The sequence below is a fragment of the Canis aureus genome, chromosome 4 (assembly GCF_053574225.1).
Source record: "Canis aureus isolate CA01 chromosome 4, VMU_Caureus_v.1.0, whole genome shotgun sequence".
NCBI classification, from domain to species: Eukaryota; Metazoa; Chordata; class Mammalia; order Carnivora; family Canidae; genus Canis; species Canis aureus.
The window spans coordinates 76,008,498-76,022,748 of NC_135614.1; the positions used below are offsets into that span (position 1 = coordinate 76,008,498).

A 14,251-nucleotide genomic window follows, 5' to 3' on the forward strand; every position below is an offset into this window, starting at 1 on the left:
GGGGTGCACTTAGGTTGTGGCTTCCATCAGGCATTCATTCCAGGCCTAGGGAGACACACTAAAAGGAGTTTAGGTAAACAGGAGGGGACTCATTGGTATTGTAAATCAAACAAGTGGGACTCTTGATTTCAGCTCAGGTCATAATCTCAGGGTCGTGAGATGAAGTTCTGCATTGGGCTCCATGCTGGGCGTGGAGCTTGCTTGAGATCCTCTCTCTCTTTCCATCTCTCCCTCTGCCCCTCCCCCCACTCTCATGCATGCTCTCTCTAAAAAAAATAATTAGTTTAAAAAAATAAACAAGTGATGAACTGAGCTCTAAAGAAAAAGCCAGAAGAATGTGATAAATCTCAAAGAACTAGGTAAAGAGTCCAGACAAATCCGTGAAGGAAGGCAGACAAATCCGTGAAGGCAGGCAACGAGGCCTCTGGTGAGGGCAGACAGGACGCAGAGGCCGGAGTCAGAAGGATTATTCTGTGTCCAGCTCTGTGGTTTCTGCTGGGGGGGTGGGGGGACAGGCCAGGAGGCAGGGAGCCAGACCCTGACCTGCCTCACCTCTCCAGGGTCACCTCACCTGGCTGCAGCTCTTCCCTGCAGCTCTTGCCAGCCCTAGGTTTTGTCTGTAGCTGCCCTTCCCATAATTTCTTCTCTGGGAAGAGTGAGCCAGGAAGGAGGCACAGTTCTTGGGGCTAATCACTCACCCATGCTCTGCCGTGCTCACATGCTTCCTCACACTCGGTCTCCCTCAGGGTTAATGATCCTCTACCAGTAAATACCTGTTGCTCTCCTGGGACACACAAGCCTGGGATTCTCACCTTGCTTTTCAAAGCCACTCTCTCTGTGGGTTAGATGTCCTCATCTAACCACAGCTGATTATTTCCTGCCTCTAACTTTGTCCCTGGTGTTCAGGTTCTCATTTCATCTTATTACATAGTCTCCCTCCCCCTTATTATTACCAGCAAATATTTATTAAGCTTGTTATTTCTCACGAGAGGCACAATGGTGATTATAGCCATATAACAGTTACCATTTACTGAACACTGAGGTATCGTGACACAATAGAGGCTATATATGCCATCTCTGTGCCTGGTTCCTCACAGAGCTCTTAAAACTTCTAGAACCACCAAAGGGACTGTCTTGTATGCTAACGAAGTGGCCAAGGCTCCCAGACAGCCTCAGGATGGAGCTGGCTGACAGAGGATGCTGTGACTGGAGGGTTTGAATTTTCAGCTCTACTCCCTAACCTCTGGGGAGGGCAGAGGAGCTGAAGGTTGAGTTAGTCACGAATGGCCCATGATGTAATCAGTCCTGCCTATGTAATGAAACCCCCATTAAAAAGACAAAAACAAAGTCTAGCTAGAGGGGAAGGAGAGCTTCTTGGAGCTGAACGCGTGGAGGTGCTGGGAGTGTGGTGTGCCCCAAGAGGGTATAGAAGCTCTGCCACCGTTCTCCTGGACCCCGCCCTGTGAGTCTCATCCATCTGGCTGTTCCTGAGTTATATCCTTTTATAATAAATGAGTAATCTAGTAAATAATTTTTTTTTTAGTTCTGTGAGCCATGCTAGCAAATTACCAAACCCTTGGCAGGGATGTGGGAACCCCTGATTCATAGCCAGCCGGTGAGAAGCACAGGTGACCACCACCTGGACATGAAGAGCAGGGGGTGGGGGCGGTGATGTGGGGCTGAGCCCTTAACCTGTCCAGTCTGCGCTAACCCCAGACAGTTAGGATCAGAATTGCTTGGTGCAGAAAACCCACACATTTGTTGAAACATAAGTAATGGGAAAGTAGAGTAGAAAATAACAGTGGGTTTTGGGGGGTTTTTTTGGTTTTTTTTGTTTTTTTTTTTTTGTTTTTTTTTTTTGAGAGAGAGAAATAGTGACAGAGAGAGAGAGAGAGAATGAGCAAGGGAGAGGCAGAGGGAGAGAGACAATATCAAGCAGACTCCACATGGAGTGCAGAGCCTGACTCAGGGCTTGATCTCACAACCCTGAGATCATGACCTAAGCCAAATCAAGAGTTGGACACTTAACCAATTGAGCCACCAAGGCACCCAGAAAACAGTGGGGTTTTTAAGCACCTACCTCACTTCTGATGCTGTTTTAGAGATATTCTCTTTATTATTCTCGACTACTCAGAAAAATAACTATAATTGTGCCAATTTTATAGAGGAAAAAATATTCCTTACCTCACTCAGCATCATGCAACTAGTAGAGGGCAGAGGTTTGAACCCAGGCTGTCTGGCTATAGCCTGTGGTCGCCATTACATACCCCCCAAGAGAGACACACACCTCTCCCCTATCCAGGCTGTGTCTAAAGCAAGTACTGTGCTAGGTGTGGTGGGCTCCAAAGGATCTTGATGCAGACACTCACCTGCTGAAGCCAAGGTAGGGCTCTGGGGACATGGGCTATGTACATAAAAAGCAACATAGTCAAAAAAGATTCTGGTATCAGCTCTGGTTTTAGAACAGACATCAATCTGTTGCTGACATTTTCTCACTTACCTGTAGCTGATCACTTGGCCTCACTCTTTTCAGAATTCACTTTCCATGAGAGTGGTTATCTTACCTGTGTCCACACTCCAACCTTTAGAAATTTCTAGTTGGAGGTAACTTTACAGTAGGGTACTACTGGTGGGAGAGGGAGAAGGATGTTTGGGCAAGAGTCCAGAGGCTGAAGGACCCTTCCAGAGGAGCTGAGCTGAGGGGGACACAGAAGAGGAGCCTTCATAAAGGAATTCTTATGTGATACAAGCTGAGCTGTGAGGACTTGAACCTGCCCTCAGTGCGGTCATGGGATAAGCTAGATGGACATCTACATCCAGATCTCTAGAGCCTGCAAATGTTACCCCATTTGGAAAAAGGATCTTTGCCGATGTTATTAAATTAAAGGGTCTTGAACAAGTATCCACTTGAGTCCCAAATGTCATTGCAAGGGTTCTTCTAAGAGAGAGATAGAGGGAAATTTTACACAATAGTCACATGCGCACACACACACAGACATGGAGGATGATATGAAGACAGAACAGACAGATGGGAAGATACTAGCCTTAAAGACTGGAGGCCAAAGGATGCTGGCAGCCACCACAAACTGAAAAAAGGCAAAGAACAGATCTTCCATAGAGCCCTGGAAGGAGCATAGCCCTGCTGACACCTTGATTTCATCCCAGTACTACTGAATTTAGAACTATAAGAAATCAGATTTTTTGTTGTTTTAAGCTACCAAGTTTGTGGTAGTTTATCACAGCAGCCATAGGAAACTAATGCAGGCAACTTAATGCAAGCAAAAGAGCACAGGAGATCCCCCCAACGAAGTTATAGAAGCTCCAGAGCTTGGAAAACCACGTGATTGGGACTTCTTGGAATGACAAAGGATTTTTTTGGAATAACACAAATAAGGTCACTTCCTAAGGAAGCTTGCAACCAGCTAGGCTCTATCAGGTGCATATCCATTGGCAAGGCAAGCTGTTGTCAGGGCTAGACCAGCAGCCAGGCAGCTGGATCCCAAAGCCCTGCCTCCTGGCCATGGTCCCTAGGGTCCTGCCCTCCTTCCTCAGGGCTTTGTGGTTAAGTGACATCTCTTCATCCCTTAGTTCTAAAAGCAGCGTTGTCAGAACAAGGGAAGTGTTACCTCTTTCCCCCCTGGAAGGCTTCTTAGTTGGGTGCATGAGATGCAGTTTGTTGATTCAGAGCAAAATTTTGAAATGGACCAATTCCTCAGCCCCCTGCCCCACAGTCAGTAATGAAGCCCTGGTGCTTAGGAAGGAAGTGCTGCGGCCGCGGGCAGGAGCTGGGCACCGGGCACCCACGGCGCCATCCCAGCCAGCACACATATGCCACCCAGTGCCCAGGTTCTGGCCGAGAGCTGATGAGCAGTTTTGCAGCTGCCACTTCTGCTATTCCACATCGTCACGTTTCCGAGGAGGAAGACAGCCCATTCTATTCCTCATCTTCTGCTATTATCCTGGAAAACATCATTTCGTACAATTCCCTGCAAACAATTTGAAGATTACACTTAAGAAGAGGGAAGCGTAAGCAGTTGAATGGATCTCTTTAAATTGTTGTCATTTGGTAGCATTTTTTGCTTTTTAAAGCCTCCCACTGTGTTGTTATAGTGAGAATCACTGATAGAGCCCCAGTCCGGAGGACTTTATTTTAAAGATTTTATTTATTTATGTGAGAGAGAGAGAGAGCAAGGGGCAGGGGCAGAGGGAAATGCAGAAGCAGACTGCCCGCTGAGCAGGGAGCCCAACATGGGGCTCTATCCCAGGACCCAGAGAGATCACCACCTGAGCTGAAATCAGACACTTAACCACTGAGCCACCCAGGCATCCCCCCCCCATGCCCCCAGGACTTTTACACTGTAGTTGGGATGGTGAAATTGACTCCTGGAAGGGGACTAAAGAACTGTAAAGGCAGTGCACGACCAGTTATCCAGTTGTGTGGTGTCATCAGCATTCTGGTAAGATAAAGATCAGTGGCAAAAACAGAATCAATCAGGGTAGGTTGTTGTTAATTCTGTGCTGATTAGGCCAGGGAGGTTGTCTTGTTGGGGTGACAAAATGGGCTGGGCTCTTGTCCTGCTGAGTTCTTTGCATTACATTGCCCTTCTCACCAATCCCTCAGAGCATTTCAACAGCCTTCTGCCACAAATCTCTTATAAATATAAAAATAGTACTCTATTATACATCTCCTAGAAAGGTGGCATATGGCAGACATCAAAAAATGAAAGGGAGAACAGAAAACAACTTGACAATAGCTCCTGAGCCCCGGGCCTGGAGATCTTCGCATGGAGATTTAAAAAAAAAAAAAAAAAAAAAAAAGACTGTTTTTACTTTAGTGACAAACAGATGCAAAAAGGTCCCAGGGGACTATGGAGGAGATTCCAGAAAAAGAGAAAATAGGGAGGTTCATTATCACTTTGTGGTGACACAGCTGAAAGCCGTGTAGCAAGTAATTCAATAAATTATACTTCTGGTCCACTCAGATTATTAAAGCCCTTCCAAAATGACATCTCATATATTCAGTAACATGTCTGACTTCCCCTGGACATGTCAAAAGTAAGGTAAAGTAGATTAATAATTACTGAAGTGGGTGTTCAGTTGTTTTCACATCATGTGGTTCCAATATTAGCTCTTTATCCACACAAGACAGCCAGATGATAAACACTAAGGAATAAGGGAATAACCTTATTTATTATTATTACTTAATACATAAATGAATAAATAGTCTTAATAACTTAATTATGGACGTTAAACACTAAAGAATAAATAAGTAATCTGAATAACTTGAAAGAATATAATAGAATCAAGGAGTAGCTTTCTTCAAATATTTTTAACCTGAGATTAAAGGCATGAGAATCATAAGAAGTGTTGCCCAAATAAATACAATACTTACTAAATATAAATCATAGTACAAAATTCTTCAAAATTCCATGCTATCTCAAGGTTAGAAGTCTTCCTTCAATTCAGGAACTAACAACTTCACACGCTATACTATTTTCCCATGAAAAATAGAAGCATTCCATGTTATTACTGCATGGAGAGCCGAAGAAGTGGGCTGTACTTGCCAACAATGGTGAACCCAAGCCACACTGGATCAAGATACTTGTTCTCTCTTTTGTGCTGGGCAAGATCTACACAGTGATGGAGAAGGGAAAGAAGAGAGGGCTCCCTCCTACTTTGAAAAGCTCTTTCTGTGTAGCCATGGGGTCTGCCTTCTAGAATCTGGAGTAAATCGTCCATGATAATGGTGTAGAGGAAGAGTTCACATCCTATTTTGCCACAGTGAATTCAGAGTATTCACTTAGCAAACAGTTTCAATGCTTTGACTTGTCAAGAATAGCTGACAAGTAAGAAATTATTTTGTTTCTCCTTCTGCTTTCTTATCAAAGGGACCAGTGAAACTAGTAATAGGTAGACTGAAGGAGATGAGGAGAATGAAGGCAATGCCTCTGATTAACCGTCTCCTAGATAATTGAAAATCAGCAATTTCTTCAGTACCCGCCTCACAGTAGAACAGAAAAACACTCAGGTAGGAGCCAGGGGACCTAGATTCTATTAGAGTCTCTTACTCGGTATAGCAACAGTCAAAATAACAACAAAAATTACAAGTGATCAAATTCTTATTATGCGTCAGGCTCTGTACTCTGCACTACATATAAATTGGTATTTTGTTTAATCTACAACACTCATGTAAGATTAGGATGGTGATATCCATTTAACAGATGAGGAAAATAAGGCTTAAGTGTGCTTTATTTTGTAGAATAGAAAACTAGACATCTATTTTCTTGACTCTAAAGGAAGAGGGCATCTAGGGCATCTCCTTATGCCGGGTGCTAGACTCAAGCCATGATTGCACAGGCCTGCTGTGGCCCTGTCTATGCCAGCAGGCTGGAGTATCTCCAAGGGCCACCCAGCTCTGTACCTGCACCCCTGCACCTGGTTCTTTTTCCAGTGGCCGAACTGAATGTATATATATATGTATACTTGTGCTGCTCTTCTCAGCACTCATGTCCATGTGTGTCTGCAGGTGGTGGGCAGGGGAGTGGGAAGCATGCTCAGCATCGTGTGGGCCCCATGGAGAGAAGAAGCGAACAGTGCTATGCATCCAGACCATGGGCTCTGATGAGCAGGCCCTCCCAGCTAAAGACTGCCAGCACCTGCTGAAGCCCAAGACCCTCATTTCCTGCAACAGAGACATCTTGTGTCCGTCAGACTGGACCGTGGGCAACTGGAGTGAGGTGAGCTTCATTACTTCGCCACCCCTGCCCCTTCTGCCCCTAATCCAGAGCAACTCTAGAGAAAATGGCACAGTGGCCAGTGTCTAACACCTCTGGCCTGTTTCCTGCATTTCCCACTGCCTTGTAACCTATCTTTCTTATTTTCTGTTCTTACAGGGTTTTCTTCTCACTTGTCCAGTAGTCAAGTACCTGCCAGGGATCCCATTTGCACAGGCTCACAACAGCTAATTGGTACATTGTCAGGATTTTTGCTGTCCCATCGTTAAACCATTGGTAGCAAATCAGGACTCTTCCACCCACCCCAAGAGCTAGTTTATTAAACGCTTACATTTATGTTTCACTAGAACTACTGCAGCTAACTAAAACTGGAGGAATGTAGCTTTAATGGTAGAATGAGAGGCAGTAAACTTGACACTTGAAGAAGCCCCTCAAATTGTCTCTCTATTCAGCATGGGTCAAGGCTGGACCTGACCAAGGTTTCAAACATCTATTATTAGCCACATAAATTCAAATACGTGTTGTTGCATTTTCCCAAAATGAATCCAATCAAATTCTCAGAATATAATTAGAAATCAGTGGGTAGAAGTTCCCAAAAAACTCCCAGGCTTCACTTTTCTCTAGGTCACCATGGAACCTGGTACTGTCATGCCTTGTGCTTCCAGAGTCTGTAGCGGAAGTGGAACCCTTTTTTCTCCAAGTGTCCTAGAGTCTTCAGGGGTCTTGCTCTGCTTTCCTGCACTGCAGTTCAATGACCTAAGGAATGACAAAAAATAAATGAGTTTTTAAACCAACAGTCCTGACTTCATGGATGAAAGCTGACTTCTTCTGAGCTTCCTTGGAAAGCCCTGGGCTTTTTGTTAATAATGCTACCAGTGACCAGAATGTCATAGAAACTCCTCTTAGGACTCACCTTCAGACAAATGGAAAATATTTGACTCAGGAGAGTGTAGTAAGTAGTATCTGTACTAATAAAGGAACATCAAAGTATTTTTCTTTAAAGATTTTATTTATTTATTCATGAGAGACAGAGAGAGAGAGAGACAGAGAGAGAGAGACAGGCAGAGGGAGAAGCAGGCTCCATGCAGGGAGCCCAACGTGGGACTCAATCCCGGGTCTCCAGGATCAGGCCCTGGGCTGAAGGCAGTGCTAAACCGCTGAGCCACCCAGGCTGCCCCGAACTATTATCTAAAGAAGACTTTGGAAACTTATATAAGCAAAGGTGCCATCTCTGAAGCTGACTATCTGAAAGCAGAAACACTCATCTGAATACAGCCACTGTGATAACATTATTTCCAGAACTTTATTTCATTAGTTCATCATCACAGTTTAGGTTTATTTAGCTTCTAAATCTGTGCAGAATGCTCCTTTGGGCATCAAGGTGAGAATAAAAAGGAAATGGTTCTTGTGTTGTAAAAACTTTCTATCAAAAGGGAAAGATAGGAAGAAAGAAGAAAAAGAAAAAGAAAGAAAGAAAGAAAGAAAGAAAGAAAGAAAGAGAAAGAAAGAAAGAGAAAAAGAAAGAAAGAAAGAAAGAAAGAAAGAAAGAAAGAAAGAAAGAAAGAAAGAAAGAAAGAAAGAAAGAAAGAAAGAAAGAGAAAGAAAGACAAATACATGCAAAGAAAACATACCTGCAAACTAATCTGTGCACATATGGCAATGGGGCTGATCCTGGGAGGGGACGGGGTAGCCCGGGGCCAGCCTAGATTGCTGTAAATTACAGTGTTGTCCAAATAAGACTGGACGAGGTGTTGTGACTGGTCCATTACATCTGTTTACCAGGGATGTTTTGGCTGCATCTGAAGCAGCCCATAATTCTGGTCAAGTAGAATTTACTAATTGCCAGATTCTTCATGCTTTTTTAAAGGATTACAATTACATATTTGGCTGAGAAGTTTTTATTGTGCTCATGTTTATGGAGAAGAAAATGATGTGCCCTAACTGGAAAACAAGGGACCAAAAAGTTGGCACGATGCGACAAGCACTCGTGTCTGTTGTTCCAAATACAGGCCATTGCGTAGTGTATTGTGAGCAGACACGGAATTCAGTTTCTAGCTTCCACTTGATGGAGTTGAGCAAAAAGGCTGAGCCCTGGCCTTCATTTGGGGGATGTTGTCATGACAGGTGCTTTTAGCTAAATCAGCGACAAAATATTCATCCAGTGGGTCTTCCTTTCTTTCCTCTGCTATCTTGCTAATGTCTGTACATGTTAGCCCTCTAATGAACTTTGCTGGAATATGAGGAAATGTCTTTGACATTCTAACTAGGCCCAGAGACATTTTTAAGAGAGTTGTTATAGTGCTGTCTTCTTGCTATCGTAATATTCATGGTCTAGAGCTTGTCTTGAGATTGACATTAATGGATGCCGGGTAGTGCTCCCAGGATACCTCATCGTTTGGTCTGCACTGGGCTGGTTGGGGCACCCTGGATGTCAGAAGCTAGGAGGTAACTGCGCCAAAAGATCTAAGAACTATGAGGCTCCTGCAGCGCCATCCTCCCTAGGCTGACTTCCCTTCCCTGTCAAGGCACCTCTGCCAACCCAAGCAATGAGAGAAGAGTGGGCTCAGCTGTGCCAGGCTGGCACATTCCTCCCCGACCCAGCAGGGACAGGGAGGACCTAGCAAGAGCTGGGGGCCTTTCTGCCCCTGTGACCAGCCCCTCCCTCTCTAAGCTCATGCCCTGAACATGACTCCTACCCCCAATCTCAGATTTCACCAAGAATCTTACCCTGTTTTCACCTAACCTACTTTCTGGGCACAGAGGGTAAAGAAGGGAGACTGGATTTGTCGTAAACAAAGACAGGGTATCCAAGTTTCTGTGGCCCCCCGTTTTTATTAGATATACCACTTCGGTGACCTGCCTTGTGAGAGCCAGCCAGTCTACTGGTGAAGAACATGCATGGTCTCTGGGGCATGAGGCCCTGGGTTCAAACCCTGGCTCTAGCACTTATTAGATGTGTGACTTTAATCTCTTTGTGATTCCTTTTAGTTTTCTGTGGCTTATTTTCTCCATCTATGAAACAGGAAAAACAGCAGTACTTAGACTCAAGAGAAGTTATGAGGATGAAATGAATTAATAGTTCCAAACGTCTTACTAGAACAACACCTGGGACGTAGTGAGCTATAGAAACAGTCATTTCCTGGTAGAGTAAATAGATTGAAATAACAGTGTCATCTATCATCTGTTCAGTGCTTTTCACACTATAGAGTTTGCCTCATTGAACATCTATGATAACTCCATGATGCTGACATTGTTCATGAATTCCCCTGTTACTCCTGGCAGTTAGGCAAATGGATTTAGTGGGAGAGTAATTTTCCTAGGTTCTCTAGCCCTGGCAACCCTAATTATATGGTCTTGAGCTAGTGTTAAACCCCCTTCAGCCTTTTCCCACTTATAAAGACAGGGTTAGTGTAAGGCTTGAAGATAATCCACAGAAGCCCCTTGCCTGGTGCTGGGCAAATAGTGAGTGTTCACTAAATGGTAACTTCATTCTCAAGCAAGAAGACAAGTGTCTCTCTTCTATGCTACTGTGATTTTGCAAGCCTTGTCCAGTCGGTGGCACCCAGATGCCCTCACAGAACTGATCTGTGCCCCTCCGCATTGTCGTCTAGACCCACGCCCTGAGTTCAAGGCCATTTTACGAATGGAGCACTGTAAGCACAAGGCTTGAGTCAGGGGTCTACAAAAATGTTTGAGACCTAAATAAAGAAAAGGTTAATGTATGGTTTCCATAAAAACAAAGGCCACAGCAAATTCAGAAATCAATAATTATTTACATTTGAATGGCAGATACTTACTGGCGTTTTAGTATGTGTATTAAACACGTTTATAGGTATTAACACAATACCTCGTGACAGCCTTATTAACCACATTTTACAGGTAAAGAAACTGAGCCATGGAGATGTTTAGAGGCTTGTCCTTAAAGCAGTGGAGTCAGGATTTTAATGCAGGCAGCAGAGCTTTTACTATCAACACTCTGCCTTATGCATCTCAAATGTCTACAAAATATAACAATATGACAGCCCTTAGTATTCATAAAAAATGTATTATGTTTGGAAACAATTTATAGAGCAGCTTTTGTCACTTTTCTGGAATTCCAGACTATGCATAATGATTGCTGAGAAATCAGAGCACTCTTATTAAATAAGTTGCCCCTTCTGAAAATACTTCTAAAGCAAAAGAAGAAAAGGCTTTTCAGATGGTTTTTAGAGAAATAAATTATATTCCCTCAAGACTAGTAATATCTTTTTAATGTATTTGACGGGGTGTGGATGGAGCTCCCAAAGCAGACATGTCCTTTCTGTGCCTGATAAAAGCACACAAACAAATGAACAAAACAAACAATTAACCAACTAATTGAGAATCTATCAAGTACAAAGCTGAACACCTGATATTTTAGCTTCGACCACCTTCTCTTTTGGCTCGGAATGTCTGTGAGTGCCAACATCTCATTCTTCTCAGATGTCAGCAGCCTGTGCTTTGCCAGGTTTCCTGGAGAACACGTATAGCCATCCTTTTTTGACACAACTACTCACAGAAAACCAGTTCAGGACCATGTTGATTCTCTTCCTCCTGTCTGATATATTGTTTAATTATCTAGGGTACCACATGAGTTTGCTAGGGCTGCCATGACTGAATACCACAAGCTAGGTGGTTTAAACAACAAAAATGTGGGCGCCTGGGTGGCTCAGTTGTTAAGCGTCTGCCTTCAGCTCAGGTCATGATCGTAGGGTCCTGGGATCGAGCCCCACATCAGGCTCCCAGCCCAGCTGGGAATCTGCTTCTCCCTCTTCCCCTCCTGCTGCTCATACTCACTCTTTTTCTCTCTCTCTCTCTCAAATAAATAAAATCTTGAAATAAAATAAAAAACAAATTTATTGTCTCACAGCTCTGGAAGCCAGAAGTCTAGGATCAAGGTGTTGACAGAGTTATTAGTTCCTTCTCAAGGCTGTGAGGGACACTCTGTCCCATGCCTTCTAACTTCTGGTGGCCTTTGGTTTCCTTGGCTTGTAGATGTTAACATTCTGATCTCTGCTTTTATCTTCAGTGGCATTGTCCCTGTGTATGTGTCTTTGTGTCTGAATTTCCCTTTTTATAAGGATAGTGATCATATTGGATTAGGACCCATCTGGGGACCTCATTTTAACTCGATTGACTCTGTAAAGGCCCCATCTCCAGATTAAGTCTCCATTCTGAGATATAAGGGTAAGGAATAGGCAGAGGTTAGGACTCTAGTATATCTTCTTTGGGAGGGGGGGGAGTACAATACATAACAGTTCCCCAAGTTTTTCAACATGCTTTCAAAGCTGGCATTAGCATGAGATCCATCATTCATTTATAAGTTCCCAAGACTACACAGTAGGTGTTATTTACAGCCAAGCACTAGCTATTTCTCTACTCAGCCCTTTAGCTCTAACTCTATGATAAGCCCCGACTGTGTTTTTTAGTAAACTCTCAGCACTAGAGCTCCGAGCCATTTGTGAGCTCCCCTCCTCCACAGCGTACGTTGGGTGGGTGGCTTGACTCATTTAGCAGCACCCTCTTTCTCAGCAGGCTCCCCGGAGATCTTAATCTTGAGTAATGGCACATGGGAGCAAGATGACTCCCAGGGAGGGCAATAAAAGACGTTGCTTGCCTGGTACAAAGAGTTCGAAATTACAAGGTAAGGGCACAAAGTAATCATAGCAGACAGTGGTTTTGGAAACTACCCATCAAGATGAGCTCTGAGTGTGGCATTGTGTCCTGCATTTATATCATCTGCAGGGCTTGACAGCTCCTAAGGAGATAAACTCAGTTGGAAGGTGTGTTGGAAGAAGCATGGGGCTGAGTACAAAATAGCGCTGCTTGTTCCGGCGTGACTGCTAGAAAAGGCAACTTTGGTTTTGGCCCCTCATAGTTGGTAGATAATTAACACTCTCCTGCTGGGCACAATGTGCCCCGGTGCTAAAGAATCACATTCCTGGGCTAATTGGAAGCCTCTGGGTCTACTGGGTAAGGAAAGCACGTGGGGACAAAACGTAGGTGTTCTGGAAAACACATAAATTGCTCCCAGACCCAGGTCTCCATGAATGAAGTTTTGAGTTGCCATTTGGGAATGGGACCAGTACTTGCAGATCATCTGCTTTTTTGAGATTAAAATCTGGAATTTTATTTTTTTCTTTCCTTTTTAAATTTTTTTCTTTCTTTCCTTTTTTTAAAAGATTTTATTTATTTATCATGAGAGACAGAGAGAGTAAAACCTGGAATTTTACTATGAAATCTGCTTATTTTTTAAATGTTGGCTACTGAGTTTTTGTGTTTCATCTGTTTGAAGATTGAGCAAGCCAGGGTGCCTGGGTGGCTCAGTCAGTTAGGCATCTGACTCTTGATTTTGTCTTGGATCATGAGATCGAGCCCCATGTCAGGCTCCCTGCTGGGAATGAAGCCTGCTTGAGATTCTCCCTCTCATTCTCCTGCCCCCATAAAAGAAGGAAAGAAAAGAAGAAAGAAAGAAAGAAAGAAAGAAAGAAAGAAAGAAAGAAAGAAAGAAAGAAAGAAAGAAAGAAAGAAAAGGAAGAGAAGAAAAGAAAAGAAAAGAAAAGAGGAAGAAAAGAGAAAGAAAGAAGAAAGAAGAAAGAAAGAAAAGAAAGAAAGAAAGAAGAAAGAAAGAAAAAGAAAGAAAGAAAGAAAGAGAAAGAAAGAAAGAAAGAAAGAAGAAAGAAAGAAGGAAAGAAAGAAAGAAAGAAAGAAAGAAAGAAAGAAAGAAAGAAAGAAAGAAAGAAAGAAAGAAAGAAAAGAAAAGAGATTGAACAGACCAAAGAATTTGTGTTTGAGGGTCAAATTTAGTCCTGAGGCTGCCACTTTGGAATCTCTGTTCTAGAATAACCCTCAGGTTTTTGTTTTTTGTTTTTTGTTTTTTTTTAACCCTCAGTTTTGAAAGCTCAAAATCTAAAATGCTTTGACTAAACCAACAAGGTATTATTTACCACTGTTTTATTCTTTTAGGTTGAGCAAATTCACACAGTAAATAAGGTTATTTAATACTTGTAATTTATGAATTCTAAAAAATACATATGTGTCCCTCTGTTAACCTTAGGAAATCTAAATCTTAAAAAAAAAAAAAAATCTAGCAATAAACCAGTGGGACGTATGGGTATCCACAGTATTTTCTAGATATGTGCCTGCAAGTCCTTCACCCAGGCGGCTGCTCACCTCGTAGCTTCCCACAGCCAGGTGTGTGCCCCTGTGCTCCACAAGAACAGTAGAAACCACAGGCTCCTAAGCCCTGTGTTGTTATTGTTATTATTATTATCAGCATCATTATTATAAAGTGATAATAAGAGCCTCCAGTTGCCAGTTGTCTTCTCTCTATTGTGCATGGGGTTAAGACTATTGCCTCATGTAATCTTCACAGCAGCCTTGAAAGGTTAATATTAACTTCCATTTCCAGAGGAGAAAGCTGAGGTGTAGTCACTATGCTGTGTGCAGTTAATTAATAATGGCAGGTTGGGGAGTTCACCTTACTTCTTACAGGTTTT

The 14,251-nt window shown here is 43.1% G+C and overlaps 1 protein-coding gene across 1 annotated transcript in view; it reads left to right on the top strand.

Moving 5' to 3' along the window:
• The window catches only part of ADAMTS12 (ADAM metallopeptidase with thrombospondin type 1 motif 12), a 310,224-nt gene that overhangs the window by 257,279 nt on the left and 38,694 nt on the right, over positions 1-14,251 (top strand). The window contains exon 18 of the mRNA XM_077894289.1: positions 6,527-6,737. Coding sequence (XP_077750415.1) covers positions 6,527-6,737 — 211 coding nt within the window. The remainder of the gene's footprint in view (positions 1-6,526; positions 6,738-14,251) is intronic.